The following is a 25,327-nucleotide window of genomic DNA, read 5'->3' on the forward strand; positions in this document are numbered from 1 at the left end:
CTTTCATTGCTCATTGCCTTCTTCCCATGTCTTTGAAAGAAATTAAGCAAATTTGCTCAGGTTTCAAATGGTTGATGGTGTTTTCTTGTTAGAAATGTTACAGGTCATTATCATGTCATTTTCCTCCAGAAACCTCTTGAAACGGGTTTTACTGGCAAAACGCTAATAACTGGGCTTTAGAAAAGCACTGAAATACCTTACTTGGCCTGAAATCTAAGCAATTATTTGACTTTTCCTGTAAGGACAATACAGCATATCTGGAATCTCATGAGTTTATGCAATGTCTGCTTTTATAGGATAACTTAATTTAGCTGTTTCCTCTGAAAGTAAGACCACTGGAATCCATGAAATTATCTGATAAACTTCTGATAGTGTGTTTGTTAATGTGATTTACCCATAGTGCTTATGTTTTAGCACGTATGTGAGTGTAGGGTGTCACCCAGCTGGTTGACCATAAGTGTGTGTGTTTTTTAATGTATTCAGTTGTGGTCTGATTTTACAAAGGACCCAAGTTGATTTTATTTGAGTTAGTTTTAAGTAAGACTCTCTTTATTTGATTAGATGTAGAGTTTGGTTGCGGGTCAGGTCTGCAATTGATTTGGAAATAATTGCAGGTAAGAGGTTCGATCTTGGAAGCACAGGGGCAAGCTGCTGAGGTTTATTACATGAACTTCTTTTGAAAAATAATACATCCTTTACGAGTATTCTCGATTCAAAAGGTTTTGGCCACAGTGTAACTATGTTGTTATGGCGATCTGCGGTACACTCCTCTGAAGCAGCCTTCCTCCCGGGACTCTTCAGAAGCATCCAGTGCATACAAAAGACCGGAGCAGCAGTCAGTGCTGCTGTTTAGCCCCAACACCTGGAGATGGATTGACTCCCAGGTGTTTGTGTTGTGTTCTTGCTGTCTAAACACAAGCTCGTAGCGTTAGTCACGTCCCTGGCAGAACCGATGGGCTCCATAATGAAGGAGAACATAAACACGGGTGAAAATACAAGCACAGTAAGTGAAAGAGAGGGGAAGGGGGAGGTAGAAAAAAAGAGACAGAGAGGAAGCCGATGCAGGTATCTGTGGAGAGGAAAGAGAGCTGGCAGCACTCTCGGCAGCATGTCTTCCCAGGACATGAAAGACTCGCTGCTCCGAACTGGGATTATCCTCCACCTCTGGGGAGTCCCTCTGATGAGCAGAAGAGGCAGGAGGAAAAACGTGGAGAGAAATCGAAGGAAACAGGGACAGAGGAGAGGGAGGATAGGAAAAAATGAAACGTGAGAGCAGAAGCACCAGGGAGAGATAAAGAGACATACATTCATAGGCTCTTATCCACATGGATGCCAACTTCTCTTAAGGGCCTGCTGATGCTCACAATGCTTCAGCTGACCACCTTTTTGCTTTTTTTTTTTTCCCAAGAAAAGAATGGCCTTTGCTGCTAATTCTCTAGAGAGCCATGTCCTTGTTTGATCTGACTCCATCCTGAAAATCTTCTTTGCAGGCTCAGACAATTTGAATCAATTGTGATCATTCCTCTTTGACAGAAAAGACTCATGTAGCAGATGGAGGTAGCAAATTTTAGCACTGCAAATATACCCATTCTGCTAAGCGCAAATCAGTGTGTTTCATTTTCTGGAATCAAGTGTCATTTTTCATTATTCTAGTGCAGACATAAAACCGGGACCTTACCCAGAAGCCCAGGGTTTGAGCCATGTGATACACATTTTTAACCTCAACCAGGGGAAAAAATAGAAATAGTATAATATTGTTATATTTTGTGCAGCAAATTGTATCATTACATGGATGTCAAGTATCCATTTATATATATATATATGGGTTTTTTTGCTAGTAGATGAAAAAAAATCAACAATGTTTTAATTGGAGAAAAAAAAAACAATAACTGAAAGATAAATCAAGTCTGGAAATAATTCAGCCAAAAATCAACATCTTTCAAGAATTTTCAAAAATGAAGTTTATCTTTTCATTATTGTGCAGTGACTGTCTTTATTTACACTTGATTCAAGATACAGGCTCTCTCTTCTTGAAAATTCAAGTTTATATTAGATACATGCATGTTTAGATTTTCCCACATGGCCTGAGAAAACACAACTGACAAAAGCATGCTCAGAATGAGGATTTATTTGCAGTGCGTTAGTAAGGAGCTCATTTGAAACTTGCCAACTGAGTGAAATATGCGTTTGAAACAGAGCATTCAGCAGAATACGGTTACGCTGTTGACATAAGCTGTTTGAGTTGTCCATGTGACTTACTTTGTTGATAACGGGCCAAAAGGTAATTGATTTTGTGTGTACTGGACAGACTGTCTGTGTGCAGCGGAGCAACAGAAGGGGCGGATGAAGGGGGTGGTGGGGGTGAGGTCGGGCCTCATCAGTCAGTGCAACGATATTTTCATGATTTTGTTTGTTTATCTTGGATACGGCGTCCCTCCGATCCCGTGCCCCCGCCCTGCAGGATTTTGTGTTATTTGTTTGCTGTGAGTTGACGCACCGATTCAAAGTACACTTCTCCAGTGACAATCACACTCAGAACACACACATGCACACGCTCGTAAGGACACACAGCCCCCCTCCAGCTCACTCTTATTGAGGCGCGTGTCCCCCTCAACTCCCCCCCCCTTTCTAGGCCTCTTCCTGCAGCACGTACACGCATAGTTTCCCATCTCATCCCCTCCGACTGGCCCCCAGAGTCTCCAGCTTTCTCTGAGACTTTCTCGCGCTTTCTCTTCCTTCCTCTTCCCATTTGAATCTCTCTTATCTATCTATGAATCTCTCTATCTCTCCATCTACGTGTCCATCTATTGATCCATCTATCCCAACCTCCCCTTTGCCTTTATCTGAGGCTTGTTCCCTAGAGGGAGAAAGAGAGCAGGGGGGCCGTTTCTAGCGCAGGGCCAGGAGCCAGAACCTTCTGCATTTGGCTTTCATTACAAACAGACCGGCACGTCACAGAAGAATAATAATCAGAGGTAAAAAAAAATGAAAGAACAAGGTCTCAAAGGCTTGTAATATAGTCAATAAATTCAGGCATTCCTCTGAAAAAAAGGCTCTGATATTATTTCTTTATCCCGAAACCTAAATGTGAACCAGCTTCTTTTGTCTCAGCCGACACTAATTGAAAAGGATCTGTTATCCTAAATCACATGTAAACATGTCCAGCTTTCTGCAGGAGAACAGTAACCATTTTTATGGGCCGTGATACTGCCTCTCCAAACGCAGCCGGGGGTGGAGGTTGCACATGGGGCGCCGTGTTCACCAACATCTGCCTTGGGCTCGATCCAGGTGTTGCACAGGATCAAACACACACACACACACGCGCGCGCTGTGGACGCAGTTTTGATGTGTTGCAGCGCTTCCTCGATACAAATGGAAATCGTCCATCACCTGCTGCCTCTGAACAAGTCATCAGGCGGCAAATTCCTCATTCTGATGTCACTGCGGGGAAGGGACAGTTTGTTTTTCTTCCTTAGTAATTGGCATAATTAGTCTCCACAGACTGATGGTTTTATGACTGCTGAGTCATTGCGGGACACTTAGAAAGCGAGCGGACACACCTTGTAGATTAATCTTTCTTCCACTCCAGCACATCAGAGGCCGTTTTTCCTTTTCCTCATTTACATGTAAGTGTTTCTTTTTTGAGTAGAACACAAATTAACCTCTTTAGATTTAAGAAGAAAGACTTAATCAGGCTGGGCTCAGCTACGGGCCTCACCAACAGATTTCCCACATTATTTTTTCTTTTCTCTTAAAGCGAAAAAAGGAAATGGGATAGCAGGGGCACCAGTCTCTGGCTTAACCTGCTGCTTTGCTTAAACTCTGTTTATAAAGGTGCCATATAAATGAAGTGAGTTTATTTTTAATTTTTAATTTTTTTTTGACCATAACTCAAGATTTGCTAATTATGTCAAAATGTCAAATAAAATAATGGCATAAAGTAATGGCATTTTACATCAAAATGGTCAAAGGTCAACTTCGCTTTGACATCATAATGTTCTGCAAAACATTTTTCTGGCTGTGAGTCAGTGCCATAACTCTGGTACAAAAGGGGAGACATTTAGTTGGACGCTGAATTGGCAACACTAATCTTGGGTGTCCACGTTGAAACTGCACTGATTGTGTAGATCTTCTGTGCTGCCAGGTGTATGAATTCTTTGCTGCAAAATGCTATTAATGCTTTTTATTTCCTTCAAAATCTTGACTACATGCTGTTTATTATACGAGTCTGGACAGACATGAATGTAAACTGCAGCTTGACTGGTTGGCGGCAAATAACCACAAGGCAGCAACACTAGTTCTTTTTAAATAATGTGACCTCTCTGACCTTTTGGTTTGAGTGGTTGCCCAATTCACGACACGCTGCAAATAAAGAAAGCAGATTAAATTTTCCACTGCATGCTTTGTGTTTTTGAATGTGTCCTTCCTGACCTTTCGCAGAAAAAAAAGGCATTCTGGCAGTAACTTGACACTTGCTTGAGAGAGGTAATGCATCATCGTTCCTGGTTTAATGTTGTCAAACTCACGATAACATAACTGTCTCAAATGTGAAGCAGTTATCAGATTCCTCACAGCTGCTGTTGTTAAATTACACTCAGTCTTGTGTGTTGCAGTCATGTTATCTTCTCTCTGTGTTTGTGTGTGTATGTATATACTCGGCCATGTGCCTTCAAGTGTGTTTTGGCAGTGAGCGAACCAGATAAGGGCCTCTGTTGTGATTTTCATCTCTGGGTGCAACAAAAGAGGAAGCCCGATGAATCATGGCTTCCTGGCTTGCCTTGCATTTCCCTGGTTACTGGGATCATACAACAGCCTCAGATATGACCGCTCAGAGGGTCTTAGCAGCACAGATCTCTTTTTTTTTTCTAAATCTATAATAGAGAAAAAAGCCAATCCATTTACTTAATGGCAGGGGATCTGCGAGGATAAGACGACGAGCAATGTTCAAACTCACGCATTACTGTATTGAAAAAATCAGTCTTCACTTCATCTGGTTAAGGTCATTCAAAAAGCCTGTTGTTCTTTAACATATTGGAGTTTATTAACTTACCGCCCCTCGCTATTTGGTAAGCTGCCATGTTGCTGAAAAGGTAACGAGTCCTCAATAAGATCCAAAGAGCGTCAGTTGCAAATGTAATCTTCATCTCCTGAAGGCAGCTCCACAGGCTGCAGGGGTAATTATCGCTCCATGCCATGTCTTTGATCAACTGCCATTGTCAGTTGCTGCTCCTGATGTAAGCTGCTGAGTAAAGGACAGCCAGCATGATGCAGTCACCGTGCTGGCTGTCCTTCATCCGTATATTACATCTTGTTCTCCGAAGTCTTTTTTGCTCTCTTTGTATCTGTCTCTCCACTTGTTGCTCTCTTGATTTCAGATGTGGTAATAGATGTAGTGAGAGAAAGGTGCATATTCCTGCTGCAGATAAAGCAAGGGAGACACTTTTACATTTTGACAAATTAACACCTGTCTCAATTAGAGGCTCAGTCTGGTTGCCATGCAGTCCATTTCAATGGAATTTCCTTAGATATATAAAAACTGAGTTGTTGGTTACTGGCTGGAGTTAATGTTAGTTGGCTGCTTAGATCACTCATACAAGCATATGTATGTTCAAACTTTGATCAATGTGGACATACTACTACATACTAATCATTCAGTTAATTTTACTGACACCATAAGCACCAAAGAAGACAGTATTGCCAGCATAGTAAAAGAGATAAATAGATGTATAATTTATTTTGAAGTATTTTACAGAATTCTTATAATTTTAAAGCATTTTTAGATCATTTTTTGCTTTGTATGTTTTTGTTTTACTTTCTTGTTTTATTTGGGTTTTTTTCAGCAAATTTTCAGGTAATTGCTTGTACTTTTCACAGATTTCTTGCTAACTTCTGGGTCATCTCTGGTTTTTGTGGCTCGTTACCTTCTTCCTGTGTTTTTTTAAAAAAAAAGACAATTTGCCCAGGATTCAAAGGGTTAAATAAATCATTTGATTGTATTTCCCATCTTTTGCGTGAAAGAAATTAAAAGCCCATCCCATGTAGATGCACATGCCAAATATAAGCATGTTGAGTTCAATGATTTGAGCAAATAATAGCCCTGGCTATTAATGTAAATGTTAAGGAAATATTGGTGAGTATTAAGCTGGCCTTCATAAAATGTATTTTTGGAGAACAGCGGACATGAGTTCAGTCACCAATGACCAATGTCACCATGGTGACAATCTTTCATGGAAGGAAAAAAAAAGTTCATAGAAACTTCTCAACCACTGCTGCAACAAAACAAATGCATCTACTTTCAGTCTGAATGGTCTGTTGGTAGCGTATTGTCATAGTGTTCCAAAAATGTGGTTAAATACTGGGGCTAACACCCTCCGTTTGGATGGTCGATATGTTATTGTCTGACTTATTTTTTATTGGTCGCATAATTGCTGGTGTCAGTGCTTTAAACGCAGCAGTTTCTTTGAATTGTGCTTTTCTTGCGTCTGGTTGTTATGTATGGAATTTCCACAGACATGAAAATGTCAGCACAAGGTAGAGTACTTGCTCTGGTCCTTGCTCTGGATGAATGAAAGGCTGAAGGATTTAGGGAGAAAGGATGGACCTGCCGGTCTGTGTGTTGTGGTATTGTGATATTTCTCCTGCGTCTTCTCCATTATGGTTGGATGGAAAAGAGGCAATGGTACAGCATTCACTCAAAGTTAAACATTTTTCTGCTTTTGGCAAAGACACTCAGCGTCTTGTCACAATGTTTGCATTTAAGCACATTACAAAGGATTCAATAAATACATTGACCTAGAGAAAAAGTATTTTGTGGACACACAGCTCTATCAGGTAGAGGGAACTCAGTGCCTTATGGCTAATTTTTGTAATTTTTAGAAATTAACATGCACATATTTAATTTTCACAAGTGACCAATCGATTGGTTGAGGAGTAGGTAGAACTTCAGTGGTTCAAGATTTTCTTTGATTGGCTGCAGCCTTATTAAATATACAGACCAGCATTGTCTATACGTGAGGCTACAACATGAGAAGTAGTATATGAGATATTTTGTTCCAAATTATTTCCAAGCTGCTATTTTCTGCAACATTAGCTCAGACTCGTCTTGCTAAGCTCTGCTTGCAAGCTGGCCGTGCGCTCCCAGTGAGAGATGCTATATCACCTCTGAGCTAAAGAGAACAATTAGGCCATATCAGCAGATCAGAGTGTTGGCAGTCGGGGCGCAGCCAGCAATAGCGCCGGTAATCTGTGGCTTAGCTGGAACCTGGCCACGGCCAGCCGCGGCTCCATGGCCTCTTCAGACACTTAAGAGTCACCGAGGGCAGCGGCATGCCCCAGGAGCTGGCGCTTTCATCCACATGATATCAGCGCGATGAACTGAAATGGGAGGAAAATAAAGGGAGCCCGTGAGAGACAGAAAAGAGTAAAAGAGAGGTGGGAGGGAGAGAATTAAGTCTTTAATGAGGGCAGTTGTTTCAGCAGGCAAAAAGAATCGGGTTATATCAACACTGATACATCAAATGATGGTTGTTAGCAGCCCACCTACTGTGAAATTATGGGTGGCCTGTTTTGGGTCTTTTCTGCCACTTATCCCACATTAAGGCCTTTTGCTTTTGCTTTTACATTCTCTCTTTTAGTTGGTTCATTGCCAGCAGATAGGGGCCTGAACAGACTTTTGGAAAAGGCCATGGATACTTCTGAGCCATCACAAAGGTACAGCTAGAGTTGCAGCTGCTCTTGTCTGATCATATCTCGTCTTGACAACAGGTGTTGTTAAAGCAAACACCCTTATTTCTACATGGCTTTTTGCACCTTCCTCAAGCCTTGTTAGTTGTAATGAAAATATGGGAGTCAGAGTATTAAGAGTGTATGGGGTATAATGTATGATTTTCTCCTGTAGTGTATCTTTGATTGTGCAAGGATTATAAAAAGCACGAAGACCACGGGAAAGCAACCACTAAGAACAAAGCCCTGTTGTACCCAAGCATCCCTTGTGCATTGAGTGAGGCTGTGATACCATTTGCGTAACTCTAGGTCTCAGAGTCGCTGATCAAATGCTATCTGTAACTGTTCAATTCTCCTTGAATGTTTTTTTCATTGTTTTGCATCAAAAGTTTGTCTGATCACTGCCAGGTTTGCATATTAATTTGAAAAATGCACTCTCCATCTCACTGTAATGTAGTAATAAATGAGACCTTCTTACAGAATGAGCAATGAAAAGAAAGAATCGTCATTGAGTCACCAAATTATCCGTGGAGGTCTCTTCATCTCCAAAATGAATGGAATTGGTGATTATAACCTGTAAGAACAGGGTGCCCAGTGGCTCACCCGATGCCCCATGTATTGAGGTTGTTTCCTGCTGCAGCCCCCATTCCACCTGAGGCTCTCTGCTTCACATCCTCCCTGTCCTATCCCCTTTCACGCTTAAGCTGTCCAAACCAATAAAGGCAAAAGCCACAAAAATAATCTTAAAAAAGAAAAAAATGGTGAAAACACTGGATAAGGCAGATTCACATTACAAATTTGGGGCTCTCCTACACTGTTTGACATGTTGGAGACAGGCAGCTAGCCTAGCATCTGCTTATGCATTCTGAATTTTTTTCCTCATAACTAAAGATCCAGACATTCGGGAGGTTTTTACCAGGAACAGAATTATCCCCCAAAGTGCATTTGTCTCCAAAACAAACAGATCCAGTGATTGAAACCGATAAAAACACTGAATAAAGTAGTTTTACATTTAAAAAATCAGTCTTCTTTAACTCTCTCATCTCTCTCAGGGGCTTCTAATAATGTGGCAAATGCGAAAACGCGAGTGGCCCAATCTAGAACCAGTGTGTGGTGGCCCACAGTAGAAACATAGCGGCCAAATATGGCAACTTCTGTATATGAGAAGCCACTCCCTTGGTAGATTTAAACATTCTAAGGTAACCAAAACACAATTCTTGTTTTCAGGCGATTATTTGTAAGTATTTCTTTTACTAATATATTATTTTATTCTTATAATTTTTGTGTTGTTTTTGTTTTTATTATGATTTATATCATGTTATTTTCAGGTGATTATACACTTAAGAAAACATACTAAATCATATTCTATTTCTGCCAGTATATCCCATTAAATCCTACACACTGGACCTTTAAGTCCTTTGTCAAGCAAAAATACCAAACATTCACTGGTTGCAGCTTTTAAAATGCAAAAAGAAGTCACTCTTCTTTGTTTTGCATCTTTGTTAATTTGAATATCCTCGTGTTGTATTGAGTATTTTAAGAACCTTAGTGCAAAACCTTATCCAAAGCCCACCATGTTCACTTCTCATCAGCTGGTTATGGCCATACACCCTGACATCAACTCCCACCCACTTCTAAACACTCACACACCCACACGCACACTCCAACTACCTCTCCCTTATCCATAAAGTAAACACATCAGACTGGGATATTTACTCTTCGGACCTTAACTGAAGTTACCAGATTAGTCTGTTTATATAGTGGAAAACAGTAGAGAGACGTTGCCTGACTAATGAGCAAACATGCAAACACATACATACATGTGTCACTCAAAACATGTTGTCGTTGGTATTTAATTAAAATCACAGATAGGTTGCAGTGTGATGCTGATGAGTAATGGTCAAATTACGAAAACACACAGATGTGCACACGCAGAGCTTCATGGACGACTTGAGTAAAACATCATCTTGCTGTCGTCATGGTAATACAGACATCAGCGGTAAGAACTCTAAAAATGAAGCCGTTATACTGACTCCTGTGTTATTTTGGGTTCTTGGTTTTTACGCAACCGACTGAATCTCTTGGGTTTTTTTGTTGAATGTTTTACCCCCCTTCGCTCTTCTTCCTCTGTACACATCCTGAGAAATGCTAATGACTTGTGTTTCATCCTGACTGTGCTCTGGCGCTCGGCACGCTTCAAAAACTGACTCACCTGCTTCTCCTAAAACGTCCCTGTGAATAATGAAAAAATGTGCTTGTCGCCCCAAATCAACAGGGAAAAAAAAGAATTGGGGCTGCCTTATTGTTGACAGGCCGCAGCTTCATCCAGATTTCTGTGTCTGAGGAGCCGCAGTTTGCTTCTGCGCTGCGGTGTAGGTGCAAGTGACTCATGACTGCTTCATTTACGCCAGAGTCAATCCATGAAATGATCGTTTTTTTCCTGGCCGCTGTCTCGCCAATGGCATCATCCCCCCATCTGACCCACTGCCAGCAGGGTGGTATAGAAAACCCATTGTGTGCTCAAGGATCTGCATGGAGCCAGTCTGAATTTATTTATTTGTTATTTTTGTTTGTGAGTATTTGTGTGTGTTTGTGCTGCTGTAAAAGCTTTAACGAAGTCTCTGGAGAGTGCAGGATTGGACAGAGGCTATAGGGGTATTAACCTAAAACTGGCACTGCTCTATGCATCCTTTTGTGAGTACTCAAAGCATTATGATGTGACTATTGACAGCCACTGATCGTGAGTGAAGAGATTTAAAGGCAAAACAGCGACTGGACATAAAGTATGTGATTTACCGAGATTTATGAGCTCTCCCTTTCTGTTTTTGCTGCATCCCACGTCCTCGTGTTCCACTAAATCTCCCCCGTGGCACCAGCAGATGAATAATAGAGGAGGAGAGTTAGCCGCGAAGTGAAAAATGAGCATCTGTCTGCTTGTGCATAGGCACATGCTTATGACTGTAAATGTGTTTTTAAAACGGGAAGACAAAACAGACTGGTGTCCAGACGTAGACGTAAGGTGAAAGAGACACAGAAGACACATCAAGCTACAGGAGCCACTTGTGAGGGAACAAGCCAAAAAAGACAGACTTTGAGGTTTCAGCTGCTTTCGGGATGGTTCAGGCTATCGTGGGGGGTGTAGGGGAGCACTTTCCATCTATAATGCATCATCTATGCTGCTGGTAGAGACAACACAAGCTCATGGGATAGTTAGGGATTGCAGCCATTGGTATTAGCTCTGCAGCCAGCCATGTAGAGGCAGTGGTCCCTAATCTTTTTGGGTTGTAACCACTAATTACAGGTTGCATGTGTGTATGAGCTATTGAAAGTGATACAAGAAAGCGATTTTCCCTTCTAAAAATTGGTTCTACTTTCAAACAAAAACATGTGCTTTACATATAGCCTTCTGTACCTTAGAAAGCCTTGGCTACATTTCAGATATCCAGTGTTAGAATTGTTCCAGTACTGATTTCAGTATCTGAAATGCCTCTGACACTGCCTTAAATGCTTGGTTGGCTATTGGTGGGTATGCAACCCAATGCACTGAACCAATACTGTGTAGTTTATTAAATAATAATACCTCCATCGTCGGCAGTGTCCTTTTCAACATTAAAGTTCTCTATGAATTTTCTCAGAGTGCTGTGGTATAGAGATGTACTTGAAATGGCCTTCGCTTTCCTTATGACCGAATGACAGACTAAAACAATTAAAGAGACATGGTTAAATTAGTTCCTTCAGTATCACCTTTCACCACAGGGTCTGTTGAGCTGACAGATAGTGCACCGTCTGCTGCGTTCATTCGGGACATGCTCTCCCCTGCTAACAGTACGAGTATCAGTGACTGTAACTCTCGAGACACCAGAGCATCCTCCTCTTTACTCCACTCACTTTCCATTCAACAAGAACTTAAACCTTGATGGCAAAATACTTTGTCAGTGCCTCCCAAAACAACCCATGTGACTGTTTGGAAAATGATTCATATGAGAGTTTTCTGATTTGTCAAAGGTGCTTTGTGTGACATTTAGAGCATTAACATAGCAACATAACTATTTGCTATGTGAAGATATGGTGGAGTAATGGCGTTCTGAGCAGAGAATAAACTTACAGTCCCTCTGTTTGTGTGGTAATCTGAGCTTGTCTGTTTGCCGTTGTGGTAAGCAGGTCCGGCTGTGCGTGAATGTGAGCACATGTGTGTATCTGCACTGCGACCACACAACAGTTACCACTGAAAATGCTGTCACAAACCAATGGAGTGTCCCCACTCTCTGGTTCCCTATCAGGTTTTGCACTGTTAGCCCCCAATTCAATTCATTTTGATTCGATTCAGTTTAACTCAAACAACTATAATAATCACACTAGGGGCAATTAGTTAAGAGAAGCATGTTAAGACTACAAATACACGCACAAAAACATATATAGCAGCATTCACAATATACAACCAGGCAATGCACCAGGAGCCAAGAAACAGGGATAAGAATAAATTGTCAGTAGTTAATATAATGTGCAATAGAAACAGTACAATATATAAATCATACTGTGTAGCCAGCTAGCCATCAGGTCCGCCACCTCCATGTTGAGAACTGTGTGCAGTCAGCTTGAATCAGAATCAAAGGCAAGCTCTGAAAGCCTTATAGCGATTTATTGTTAAGGGATGATCCCCTAATACGAAAAAAAGACATTGTCATTTTGTCTTTGCAGTGACAAAAAGTGCTTTTAAAGGTAGCTTGAAATGGATTTTAGCCACTCTCTATGTTACAACCATAGACTGGCTGCTGTCACGCCACCCACTTGTTTGCGGACTGCCGTTTTGAAGGCCGTCGTCATCTCAAGCAACCCACCCTTAAATATGCAGAACTTTGGGCCTTAATAAAATGTAAATGGTAAAGTAAAAAACTGTTGTCATGTATGTCAAAATTAGCTATAGAGACTAAAAGCGTTTTTGCTCCAGGCTGTAAACAGTACTATTTTTGCTGTAAAGTTGGACATTTTGGGGGTCTATGGGGATTTACTCTCTTTTGGAGCCAGTCTCAAAGGGGTCGTGTGATTAATTGTAGCTTTTGGCACCCTGCATTGGCTTCATTTTTTCCACCTTGGAGGTTCAAAGCATTTGCAAACTTATTTGCCACAAATTGAGCTGCTTAGACTGCCTTTCCATGGCAACGATGGTGCCTCTTGACTTCCTTTTGCTTTTATTCTACACAAACCTGAACACATAGGTATTTCCACCTATTCTGCTGAACAAATGACAGACGGTATCATTTTTCTGGAAAGGACAGCTATTAATCACAACCACAACAGATCGCCTGTCAGAAAAACATAAACACAGGTTGTTTCAAGGGTTTGGATAAACGCCACACGCTGTCATTTTCCTGTTGAGCACCGTCCCCTTTCATCTCATCATTCATCCTCATCTCAATCATCCATTTATCATATTCTAAATGCGCGAGCCAGCAGCAGCCAGGACGCAAATTGGCAAATTTCCTCTGTGTAATCACACCCAAAGGCAGAACAAAAGAGAGAGAAAGGCGAGAGCGAGGGAGAGGAGCATTGTTTAGAAACAGGAGATGCTTGAATGGAGTTCAGAAGTGATAAGTGGAGAACTCCGTCTGCGCCCGCCTGGAAGATGGGCCCTAATTTGCTTATTTGTAGCTGTCAGTTGTGCTTTTGTGTGCCCAGCGATTCAGGCCTATTGACAGGGTTAGGCTGCAGACGACAACACTCAGAAGCACTTTAACCCCAATCTAAACATGAGTCAACCTTTTTGTGGACGACTGCCACTTGGACGCTTCAGTTGTCTTTATCCCCCTCTCCTCTCCTCTCCTGCTCTTCCCTCGCTCACTGGTTTGCTTTTTTTACACACTCTTATCTCATCTTGCGAGCATGTTTATTTTATGCTTTTTGCAGATCGCCTGAGCTTGTCATGTTTTCTCTGCTGGTAAACCTTGTTTCACTATCCACTTCAACAGGGTGGGATGAAAGGGGTATATGAAGACACACAGGCAGGAGTGTAAATCAGACAGTTAAACGTTATGGAAAAAGAACTCAAGTCTTTTCCTCCTCCTTGCCTTTATTTTTTTAAATTTATTTTTATTGACCTGCTTGTCTTTTGCTTAACTTTTCAGTCCCATCTTGACATTTCTTCTCCTCTTCATGTACTCTTCACTCCCTCCTCTTGGTTTCTCGTTCCCTCCTCTCTTCTTCATTTCCTCTCCTCTCCTTGTTCTCTCCTCTCTCCTCCCATCTGTCTACTCTCCTCTTCTCTCCTCTCCTCTCCTTGTTCTCTCCTCTCTCCTCCCATCTGTCTCCTCTCCTCTCCTCTCCTCTCCTCTCCTCTCCTCTCCTTGTTCTCTCCTCTCTCCTCCCATCTGTCTCCTCTCCTCTCCTCTCCGCTCCTCTCCTCTCCGCTCCCCTCCCTCTTCCTCTTTCTCTCCTGTCTTCCTCTTCTCCTTTTCTCTTTTCATCTCTTCTCCCCTCTCTTTCTTCCTCCTTTCCTCTCCTCTCCTTGTTCTCTCTTCCCCTCTCTCCGTTTTTCTCTTCTTTCCCTGTTTCTTCTTCTTTTTCTTCTTCATGTCTTCGTCCTTTCCTTTCCTCTCCTTCTTCTCTCCTGTGCCCTCCTTTCCATTCAACTTCTTCCCCCCTCTCTTCCTCCTTTCCTCTCCTCTCACTTCCTCTCCTTGTATCTTTTCTCTTCTTGTTCCTCTTCCTTTTCCTCTTTCCTCTTTGAACATCCTTTCATTCCCTTCTCTCCTGGTCCCCTCTTCTCTCCTCTCCTCTTTTCAGTTCCTCCCGCTTTTCCTCGCTTCCCCTCCTTTCGTTACCTCCTCTCCTCCCATACCTTCTCCTCTTTTCTCTTCTGCTCTCTTTTTCTCCCATCTCATCTCCTCTTTTCCACTTCTCTCCTTTCTTCTCATCTCATCTCCTCCCCTCTCTGGGGAGGATTAGGACAGAGTCCTTTTCATCCTGCTGTAATCCTACACTGGCAACCCAACTCCAACAAGAATAAACATTCACACACACACACACACACACACACACACACACACTGTGCTGTGAGATATCTATATGTTCCGGGGGCTTTTCCCAAATAAGACCATTCATGTACACTATGGGCACATAGCAGTTTGCTTCATGTACTATATCTGGAAAAAAGAGCATCAGATAAGGTTTTGGAATATTTTGCATTTAATTTTCTGCTCCGGTTGTTCCTCTTCTACCCCCAACAAAGGTGTAAAAGACAGAGACACAAGAAACGAATAGGAGAGAGACATAAACAGTCTGATGTACCTCCCAGCCTGTCTCTGTCATCCCCCCTCGAGGTGGGGCCTTGCTGGGACTCTTGTCAGCTGAGCTCCCCCCTGCTGAGACCTACAATGGCAGATTGGCAACCCTAATACCACAGCTCTCGTTATCTGCCTGAATTAAAACCCAATTGGCAAAGGGTTATGGGAATTGCTGGCTCAGGGAGAGCATTTTATTTATTTATTTTATTTTTAAGGAATTATGTGGGTGGGCGCATTTTAGGAAAAAAATATGTCATCAGAGGGATAGAGGCTCGAGGGGTATCAGTCAGAGGATTAAACACTGAACTAATACAACTAGATGCAGAGCTGTTGTTAGCCCTTTATTAAGAAGGATGTGTGTTTGTTTTCAAAAGGATGAGGGTTTGTGTGTATGTGTGTGTGTGTGTGTGTGTGTGTGTGTGTGTGTGTGTGTATGCTTACAGGAAGTGCTTGCAAGGCAAGCAGGATGTGCAGGAAGTGTTTGGCTTGGCTGAGCTGCCAGCTACGTTGCTGCTCTGAGGATTGCTGATGCAGGGGACAAAGATTCAAAGATTCCCCCTCGTTTGTCTTACACTCACACTTTTCTGTAGAAACAAACCACAGAGAGCAAACACACACACACACACACACAGACGCAATAGAAATCCTGTAAAGTCAGCTGGGACAGAGAAGAAGCACTCCAGGAATATAGCTGTGAACCAAACTTGTTACTCTCGCCTGTCAACTAATTGAGCCATCCATCAGTTTTATTCTACTGCGCGGAAACAGAGGAACCTGGACACTTATGAAACGTGGGAGTGTGATGGACAAGCCACACTTATTACATAACGAGTCCATGTCCCTGCTGCAGAGAGTGGAGCTGTAGTGTCAAAACAGGACAGCGGATAAGAGGAGGGTATGCTAGGATGAAGGACTCATCAAAGGTGATTGTAAGCTTTTTCATGTCAGCTGCAAGGGTGGGATTTTGAAATTGAATTTAGAAAAGAAAGAATATGTTCAATGTCATACCTAAAGTCGAGTGTCTGCAGGTCCTTTAAAAGTCCTAAAATCCCTTACATTATATTTATAAATATTTTTATCTCACTTCCTGTGGAATGTATCCGTCAATATAAGTTGGCTACTAACATAAGGTAGAAAAATAATTAGGGTGGCAACTAACAATCATTTGTTTTGTTTATTAATCAGTCAGTTATTTCCTTGATTAATCAATTAATGTAGAAATTCAAAATCTGCATCATCGTTTGTCTGGTTTTGTCCAGTCAACAGTCCTAAACCCAAAGATATTGAATTAATTCAAATCTTCTGTTGTTGCAGTTTTAAAAAGTGGATAGAAAAATGCTCAAAATGCTGATAATATATAACTGCATGTGTTCAAGGGTAAAATAGAGTAACAACCTTCATAAGGCAGCAATAAGGAAAAACAGGGAAAAAAAGGGAAGCACAAAAAGAAAATCTATTTCATGATGTCTAATCTAAATAGAATGACAGACAGATAATCATGAATGAAAAGGAATGAAAATGTGGCTTTAAAAGAGAAGCAGGGAGGGAGGGAGTTGTTATCGGTGCACGACCCTGTCTGCAAACTCTCAGTGACATACCACAGTACCCTCCGTCTGTGCTCGTGCTCCCGCCTGTCCCATATCTACTGTGCTGACAGCTGATGGGAAGATGGCCCGCTCAGTCAAGGTAAAGAGAAGGACTGAGTTTAGGAGGGAAAAAAAAGACAGAAAGCACACATGAGCTCTTGAATAGTACACAAGCATGTCCTTATCATAACCTCTTACTTCAATCTCGCTGCAGATTTCCCCGCAGCTACGGCACAAGGTCATATATTTAACTCCCCTGGGCCACTACTCCACTCATCAGCCACATATATTATAGATATACATCCTGTCCTCATAGATCTCTGAGGGAAGCACTTGTCATGGGATAAAGTTGTCATTTAGGGACCGAACCAGTGCATGAGAGAGCACGAGAAACACTGTGTAGACATCGTCAGCTACCTTTGACTCAAATGTAGGGTTTTTTTTTTGCTTTTTCACAACAGCTATTATCACATTTAACTGTCTGAACTGTTTTTGCTGAATTGTATATTTTCCTGGACCACGCTCAGATTCAACAACTGCTTTCACACTTTGCCAGATGTGCTGGATTTTGGGTGCCAACAACTCTGGACAGGACAAACTCAAATTAACACAAGTGTGAAAATGTTCTTTTAAAAAATCTAAAGGTGTACGTAAACAACATGGTTTTCAAAAGTTCTGTTATGAAACAAAACAAATTATGTTATCTTATATTATATCTGATTTTGACAAAATCTTATTAAGATGTTGTCATTTGGACTGATAGCCGTGATAATGACAAAATGTTAACAGCAACAACCAATTAAGATTTCATTCTGATGTCCCTCTTTTCTCTTTTGTCTGCACAGACTCGTCAGGCCAGGTGCCCTCGTCGCCCCTGGGCTCACCCACATCCCACCGGGGAATGCACCCATCTCTGCTCAGCCCGACGTCAATGGGGCCCTCCGGCTCCCTCCACTCTCCCATCAGCACACTGAGTTCGCCCATGAACGGCCTGGCCTCACCCTTCTCCGTCATCAGCTCTCCCATGGGCCCCCACTCCATGAACTCGCCCGGCATGGGCTATGGCCCGAGCGTCAGCCCCCAGGTGAGGCCCGTGACAGATTCACTGACATGCATACGCACAAACAAACACTTCAAATAAGTAGGGATAGGTACTGAAACCTGATACTAAACAGGCCCTGGTGCCAAATTATTAAAGACCGGCGGATCGTAAGCTCCGTTGTTAACGGTTCTGCCAGTAAATTCACCAACACGCACAAAATAGAAAAAGCGACTACTGGCATCATGAACTAGGCTCATTTGTTTATGTACTTTGTGGGAAATGGGCTGAATAGGCATGTTGCAAACATGTTTCTTGTTTGTTTAGGTTACATGACATTGTTTTTTTACAGTTTTTATCTTACTCACTCGGTTTCTAATTTTTGTGGTCTGTGGTCAGAGCCTACTGCAGGTGCAATGGGCGGGCAAGGTCAGCTCCGACACACACACACACACACACACAGGGGCCCTGCTGTCGATGCTCCAAAGTGTAGTTAAACTTCTCGAAAGTTGATGCTGACACTGCTCGTTGCCACAAGTGCAACAATTATTTTGCATATTAGGGCAAAAACACAAACTATCTTTCAATGCTATTGCAGTATGTTAACTGAGATAATGTTCTTGCAGACAGTGCTGTGCAAAAAGTCCAAAGCATTCTAACACATTTTACATGTTCTGCGTATTCTTTGTATTTTGATATAAGAGACAGACAACAACAAAAAATAAATAAATAAATTAAAAAAAACATGTATATATATTTCTTGCACTGTGGAAATCAAAAGAGAAGATTCTAGTCAACAACTGATCTGTCTCTCACTTCACGGTATCGCAAGTTGTAGTCAACATAGAGTTGTATTCCCCACCACCTTCTGTCTCTTCCTAAATCTTTGTTTCCGTGCAGCATCAGCCCATTTCCCACAAAGTACATAAACAAATGAGCCTAGTTCATGATGCCAGTAGTCGCTTTTTCTATTTTGTGCGTGTTGGTGAATTTCAAACCAACTATGTGCATACTGCCAGCTACTGTTTCGGACTGTACATACGCAAGTGTATTCTGGCATGGAAGGACGTTATCGTTATAAAAGCGAAACAATCTAATGTGAAAGCATCCTCATAAACCATGATCAGTCCCCTCTGCCATGGTTTCATGAGGTTTTGCTGTGTATTCACACAGAAATACAGCTGCCCTGTAAACCAACCAAACGGCTGAGTATGTTGTCTTACAAACTGTACTCACATGTCTCAGAAGTGCAAATTACAGTCGCTTGCAGTTGCACGCACACACACCCACACACATATAATTTCCCTAAGCCAGGCCCCAGCAGACAGAGGCCCTGCTTTGACCCCATGCCACAGTTAATCAAGGCCTATTCAACAGGGATTCCACAGTACTTTGCTCTGTCACTCTTTCTTCCATATCTGAAGCATATTTGTCACTCTCTCCCACCATATTTTACTTTCTTCTCTATCCCTTATTCTGCTTCTCTCTGGTTGTCCTCTTTCCGAGTTTTTTTCCCCTTTCTTGTTTTCTTACTTCTTGTCTCCTTCACACCATCTCAATTTCCTGTCTCTTCTTCTCTGTCTCTTCGTTTTTGTTCCATCAATAAGCCTCGGTTTCTTTGGTATTAAAAAAACACACACAGACACACACACTCACAGAAACACACACACACACAATTAAGACATCAAAGCCTGCAGTGGCCCAGTTTCCGTCTAGAGCCATATCTAAAATTGAAATTGTTTCCCCCCAAAATGCAGTGGCTGCCCTTTTTTGTGTTTGTGAATAATTGTATTTAAGTGTGTCGGCAATGTGATGCTATTTGGGATGGGCTCTCTTCGCTATTGTTGGGCTTATCGGCGAAGTGTCCCATATGTAATGGAGTTAAGGGTGGATTAGGGGCACTTTCAGAAAGCGGCCAGAATCTTTCATTGCTAGAAAGCCCCCTTTCCCTCCTCCGCACCCCTCTGCTTCTGATTCTTCTACACTTTTTAATTCCAACACTTTCATCTGTGCAGCTATTTCTGTCCCGGAGCGGCGTACTTTGTATGCAGGTTGGGTGTTTAGGTAGCATACGTTATGGTTGATTGTCTATTTCAGACTGTCTCATTCCGATGAACAGGAGCTTTAGTGATCCTGTGTGTTTTGGAGTATACGCTTTTAACGCAAATATGTGTAAATTATGTGTATCATGAAAAGTGTATTATTTTGCTGATTATTACTGCCTTTTGGCCAATCCTGCCATTTTACCAGCTGTATAAGAGCAGGTAACAGCCGTTTCTGTCGGCGCTGACAGTTTAATACTGTATTCACAGTAACAGCAGTGTGTATTTGACTTATGTTATGGGTCATGTCTGGTTTCCAGTCTCTTAACAGTGCTGCATTATTTTGAATTTGCTGAAACAGCTGGTAAAATTGTAAACGGTTCCAAAATTACCATTGCCACCACGATTATTTTGCAATTTGCACCGTTCACATTTAATATTTGAGTTGTCAAATATAGACACATGGATGTAAGTAATAACAGCGGCATATAAAAACATGAAATTAGGGCTGGGTATAAAAAAAAAGATACTGGTTCCAATTCAATGCTGTAATTTCAGAACAAACATGTTTTTCTACAGGACCCTTTCTTCATTGAGCAGTTATAGGAAAGACTAGTTACAATCAGGGTGGAGGAAACAGCACCACCCTCTTCTTTAAGGCTTCCCACTCATTTCAAGATGGCATTGTGTGGTAAACAACGAGGTGCGCTTTTACGCTTCACTAGAGCGAGCTCAAAGTTTAATTCACACCAGCAAAAACAATCTAGTTCCAGTTCATGATTTACAATTGGAATTTGTTCACAGTCCCAAAAAGATGAACTTTTTTGATTTAATAAAATCTTGCGATAGTCATTTACTAGCAGAGATTTCCCTGAGATTGTCTGGTTGGATGCCTTAACTTGATGTGTTGTGACATTCAGACCTGTTGAGCACAATTTGCATAAAAATGTGAGATTTTCTCCATTGGGATCTATCCTGATTTGTTCATGAAATTCTTTCAAGTACTCATATGAACTGGTTGCAGCAGTACCGGTAGCTGCGTCATCTGAATTGCGAGTTGCACTAGCCATGCAGGTGTTGTGTCAATGTCCATTCCCCCTTCAAATTGTGTATTATTATTATTATTATTATTATTATTATTATTATTATTATCATTATTATTATTACATTTTGTTTTACTGTATCTATTTATACACCAGCCTCCAGTTCAGGGTACCCACAGGAGTTATGTATTTTAAAGTTTGTTAATTGTAAACTACTTTAGGTGTTTAGATTCTGCTTAAGCTAAATAAGCTGATTTGAAATAAAATTTAAAAAATATGAAAAAAGAAGTTTTTATTTCTTAATGCAAGGCATTAAAATAAAGTATTGTTTATTCCACCGTGACTCAGGAGTTGTATGAGTTCCAGTGTTGAAACATTTCAAATGCTACCCAGCCCTAAATCTGACAGGTACTCATGTTTGAGGATTTGAGCTGCTAACCGTGAACGTTTGCATAACTGAGACTGCTAAAGCTGCCGACTGTTGCTCGGCAAGGGTGGGGAACGGCGGTTTGATGCGCGGCTCAGAGGTTAAAGACAGTGTCAGGGCCCCGTGGTCTTGAGGCGCGGCACTTGTGATGAGACGTGATTTGAGTCAGACGGCGTATGCCACTTGCTCTTAACACTCGGTTGACTTGTTGTTTTCATGAGCAGTTGACTGGAACGGGGTCAGCCTCCTCCACACTTAACCAACCGGAGGCAAGACAAGACCCCCGCCTATGTTAACCACACACACACACACTCACACACTCCATAACAGAAAGGCATGGACACACACTTATCATACACCTATTACCACACAAATTTGGCAAATAGGTAGTATTTTTTCTTTCCTGCACATGTACAAAGTGCCACAGAAGAAATAGATTATAGAAACAAATTCAATTAAAAAATAGTTTAAAACAGTGGTTCGCAACTGCTGGCTTGTGGTCCAAAAGTGGGTCACAGGTCAATTTTGAGTGGTTGAGTTTGTGAAAAACATTTTGTTTTGAAGTAAAATTTGTGGCACAGAGCTTTCATTATAAAGTGCTGTTTCTGTTTATTCTTGCAATATATTTTATTTCTTTGTGTTTCAAGCCAACGTGTTGTTTACAGTTTGTGAAATTAAATTAAATATTTGGTAATTTATCTAATATGTGGGTCTTGGACTAATGACTAAAGAGAAATATGGACCCCGTGTTGGGCCAGTTGGGAACCACATACAACCACCATTGTTTCTATTTTAATTTTCTCTTGCTGTCTTTCTAAGCCTCTCATCCCAAGAATACCTTGTTTACCATGAACTACAATCACAAGTGTCTTCGTTTAGCAAGAAGCTCAAATTTTAGATGCACTTCAATATAAAATCCAGGTGGAAAGCTAATTGAACTGCTCTGGTTCTTATTAAAACCTGCGGGACTTCCAATGAAAATCGGCAAAAAACGAAAACAATGAGTCTTAACTATCCCCTACATCAAAGAAATAAATGACAACATGATGAAAGCAGAGGACGAGATGAACAAAACTCCCATTCTTACTGGAATCTCACATCGTCCGACAGCCAAACCACATGTAAAGAGAGAGATGGTCCTTTATCATCAGCCAATTCTTGCATCTCAAACAACAATACTTCCCCTTGAGCTCTGTCCCTAACATCCAGAGACACTGACATACTGTGGTTGCATACTATTCATCTGTTCTGTGCATCCCGGTCATATAGTGTGCATATTTTTGATCATCAGAAGAAACATCTGTGTTGTTCTCTGGAGGCCCACACATGCTGGCAACAAACATATTTTCACACGAAGACTTCGCCTGTAATGCAAAATGCATGCTTTGCCTTTTGTTTGCTGGTTTTGCTGTTATTAGGTTTGTCATTTCTTTTTTTTTCTGAAGCTGTGTGAGGGTGCACTGTAAAATTTGGCAGGTTGACTTTTTACTTTGAAAAACAAAAAAGAAAAAAAATCACTATTAATCTTAACTTATGTTAAATTTATATCTCATTAAGTTTACCTAAATTTTAGTTTAGTTTAGTTTAGTTATTTACTTATTTTTGTGAAGTTCTTGCAACTTATAAATGACAAGTTTAATTCTATCAATTTTTAGAAGTTCTGGCAATTTCAGTAAACCATGTATGCTGTGCTATATATTTATTTATACAGTATATTCTGCCAAATGCAAACAAGTCAGTCATATTTGTATTTTCTCAAACGTGTTAACAAAACAGAATTTGCAGATCTCCCAACTTAATCATTGTCTAAATCCTCTTTGTTATGATCAATTAAGTCAGACTAACTTGATTCACTGAAGTTGTTAACACTTAGAAAGAACAAGGTAATCCCACTTGTCATTTTTAAGTTGTAACATCTTTACAAAATTAAGTAAATGCAGCCAAATTTCAAGTAAACATAACATTTTATCATAAGGTCATCACAAATCAAGAGTTATTGTTATATTTGCTTTACTTGTTCAAGGCAATTGCTTCCCAAGATTATTTTAAGTAAGATTAAATTTTCAAATTTTACAGTGTAGGGAAGGGGAGACATCTCCCCTAGTGTCTGGTCAGGGGGTGGTGCCCGCCATAGCCATATCCAATAGGATCAGACCCATCAGCGGTTGTGTCTCTGGGCTTGAACTCATTGACGATACAGACTGACTCTGGATCACAGACACCACGACTTTCCAAACAGCTGGTTGGGATTATACGCAGTGTTGGAGCACATTCTACACTTCCAGTGACAATGGAGAGAGTTGTCTGGCTGTTTTTTGTGGCTTCTTTATCGTCGGACCACTGCCGACTCCCTTCGTCTATACCCCTCCAGCTTCCGTGCTCTCTCACTCAAACCTTCCTGAGAATCCTAAACCAACAACAGGCCTCCAGTGCCACTCAATACACCTTAGAAATACACATAAAGCCTGAGTGTTTCTGGAGTGAAACACAGTAGAAACAGTAATGCATAAAAAGGTGTAAATGTTTTACAAGAGATGGAACACGCGCTTAATGAGTTATAAATGAGTGGTGGTGGTGATGTCATGGGTACGTCGTATTTAGGCGAGGGTCGCTAGGAGACTGCAGCACAACACGCTCGAGAGAAAGAGAGAGAGGGAGGCAGAGTAGTGGACCTCAGCCCCTTCCTGTGTGGGAGTAATAAAGGTCCATTCCGCCTCTCTGGACTTTGATGGACCTCGCTGTAGTCGCTTTGCATGACATCATGGTTGCATGGCTCTAATGGCCACACAAAGGGGCTGTGTGTAGGGTCCCAGGAGAGCAGTTAAGGCTCTCAAACGTCAATCAACCCCCAAATGGATGGTGGAGAAGAATTTTTTTGCCGAAGCTGTCTCCAGGTAGCCATTAGAAGCAGTTTTAGAGGCCACTTTTTTACCCCAGCAATGGTAGTTCAAGGAAGTATAACTTATATGTCTGGATCTATTTCATGATCAACCATTTGAAATGAGTTTAAAATTAGATGAATAGAAAATATGAGAAGAAGGCAATGAGCAACTTAAGAAGAAATGACCCAAAAAATCAACAAGAAATTAGTAATAAGTTTAAAAAAAAAATCTTGAAAATTTGCAAAAAAAAAAAAATGTACAAGAAAAAATAAACAACAAACAAACAAGGAAATTACCCCCAAAAGTGCTTATAGGTAATAATGATTCTACAACATAGTTTTTAATATATAATTAGAAATATAGTTTTTCTGGACATTTTTCTCTAGCTTTTTAAAACTAATTTTCTAAATCTACAAAATCTCTTCTTAAGTTGCTCATCGCCTTTTTTCCACGTTTTCAAATGAAATAAAAACAATTTGCTCAGGTTTCAAAGGTTTAAATACTCGTGAAAGGCGTCTGAAGACAGCACAAGAAAAATGATGTTGTTTCAGATTCCAAAGGGTTAATGCAGTGAAAATGCAAATTGTAAAAAGAGTTTCCTTTGTTGCGGTCATATCGCAGGTACTTTCCAATGGAATTTCTTAGCCACTGCTGTTGTTTATTGTAATAGACCGTATCATTTGAGAACTGACAGTATGTAGTGTGATAGCACTGGGGCCTGTCTGTGTGTTCTGACTTGTGTGGGGCCACACAGGAGACAAGTCATTTAGGAGGTGGCAGCTATAAGGGAACATTAGGTTTAAGTTTCAGATAGCAGCCTCCTAATGTCGGCTCTAGACGTTGCGGTTGAAATGCCTCGGGGGCACACATTTATTTTAAAGCTTCAAATAATCCCTATAGGGCTTTAATTGCATCTGGTGGTGTGATCTTACTGCAACTCGACACTGTCTGTTGACAGACGTGTACGCTGTGGCATGTCTGTGAAGTGGAATGACACTAACTATTTGAGTAATTCTACTTTTTACACACCTGTAAAACCTGTAGCTTTGCACAGCAATTTGCTATGGACATAACTATATATCAAGTACTGATGACACCATATGCAATTTCATTGCTGACTGTGATTTGTTTTAAAAAAAAAACACTCACAATAAAATGATTGTGGTGGATCCTAGTGGTGGTCTTTGGGCATCAAAGCTTCATTGAGAAATATATCCAACTAAATAAAGCTTTGAAGGGGGGTTAATGTGAGACGAGGACATCAGGTGATGCATCAGAAATACGTAACAATTAGCCACTGTGTTTG

At 41.1% G+C, this 25,327-nt stretch overlaps 1 protein-coding gene across 4 annotated transcripts in view; it reads left to right on the top strand.

Moving 5' to 3' along the window:
- rxraa (retinoid X receptor, alpha a) overlaps positions 1–25,327 on the top strand; it is a 130,283-nt gene that overhangs the window by 62,989 nt on the left and 41,967 nt on the right. For all 4 annotated transcript variants that reach the window (XM_042508876.1, XM_042508878.1, XM_042508877.1 and 1 more), the window contains exon 3: positions 17,434–17,672. In XM_042508876.1, coding sequence (XP_042364810.1) covers positions 17,434–17,672 — 239 coding nt within the window. The remainder of the gene's footprint in view (positions 1–17,433; positions 17,673–25,327) is intronic.

This window comes from Plectropomus leopardus, chromosome 20, assembly GCF_008729295.1.
Source record: "Plectropomus leopardus isolate mb chromosome 20, YSFRI_Pleo_2.0, whole genome shotgun sequence".
Lineage (NCBI taxonomy): Eukaryota > Metazoa > Chordata > Actinopteri > Perciformes > Serranidae > Plectropomus > Plectropomus leopardus.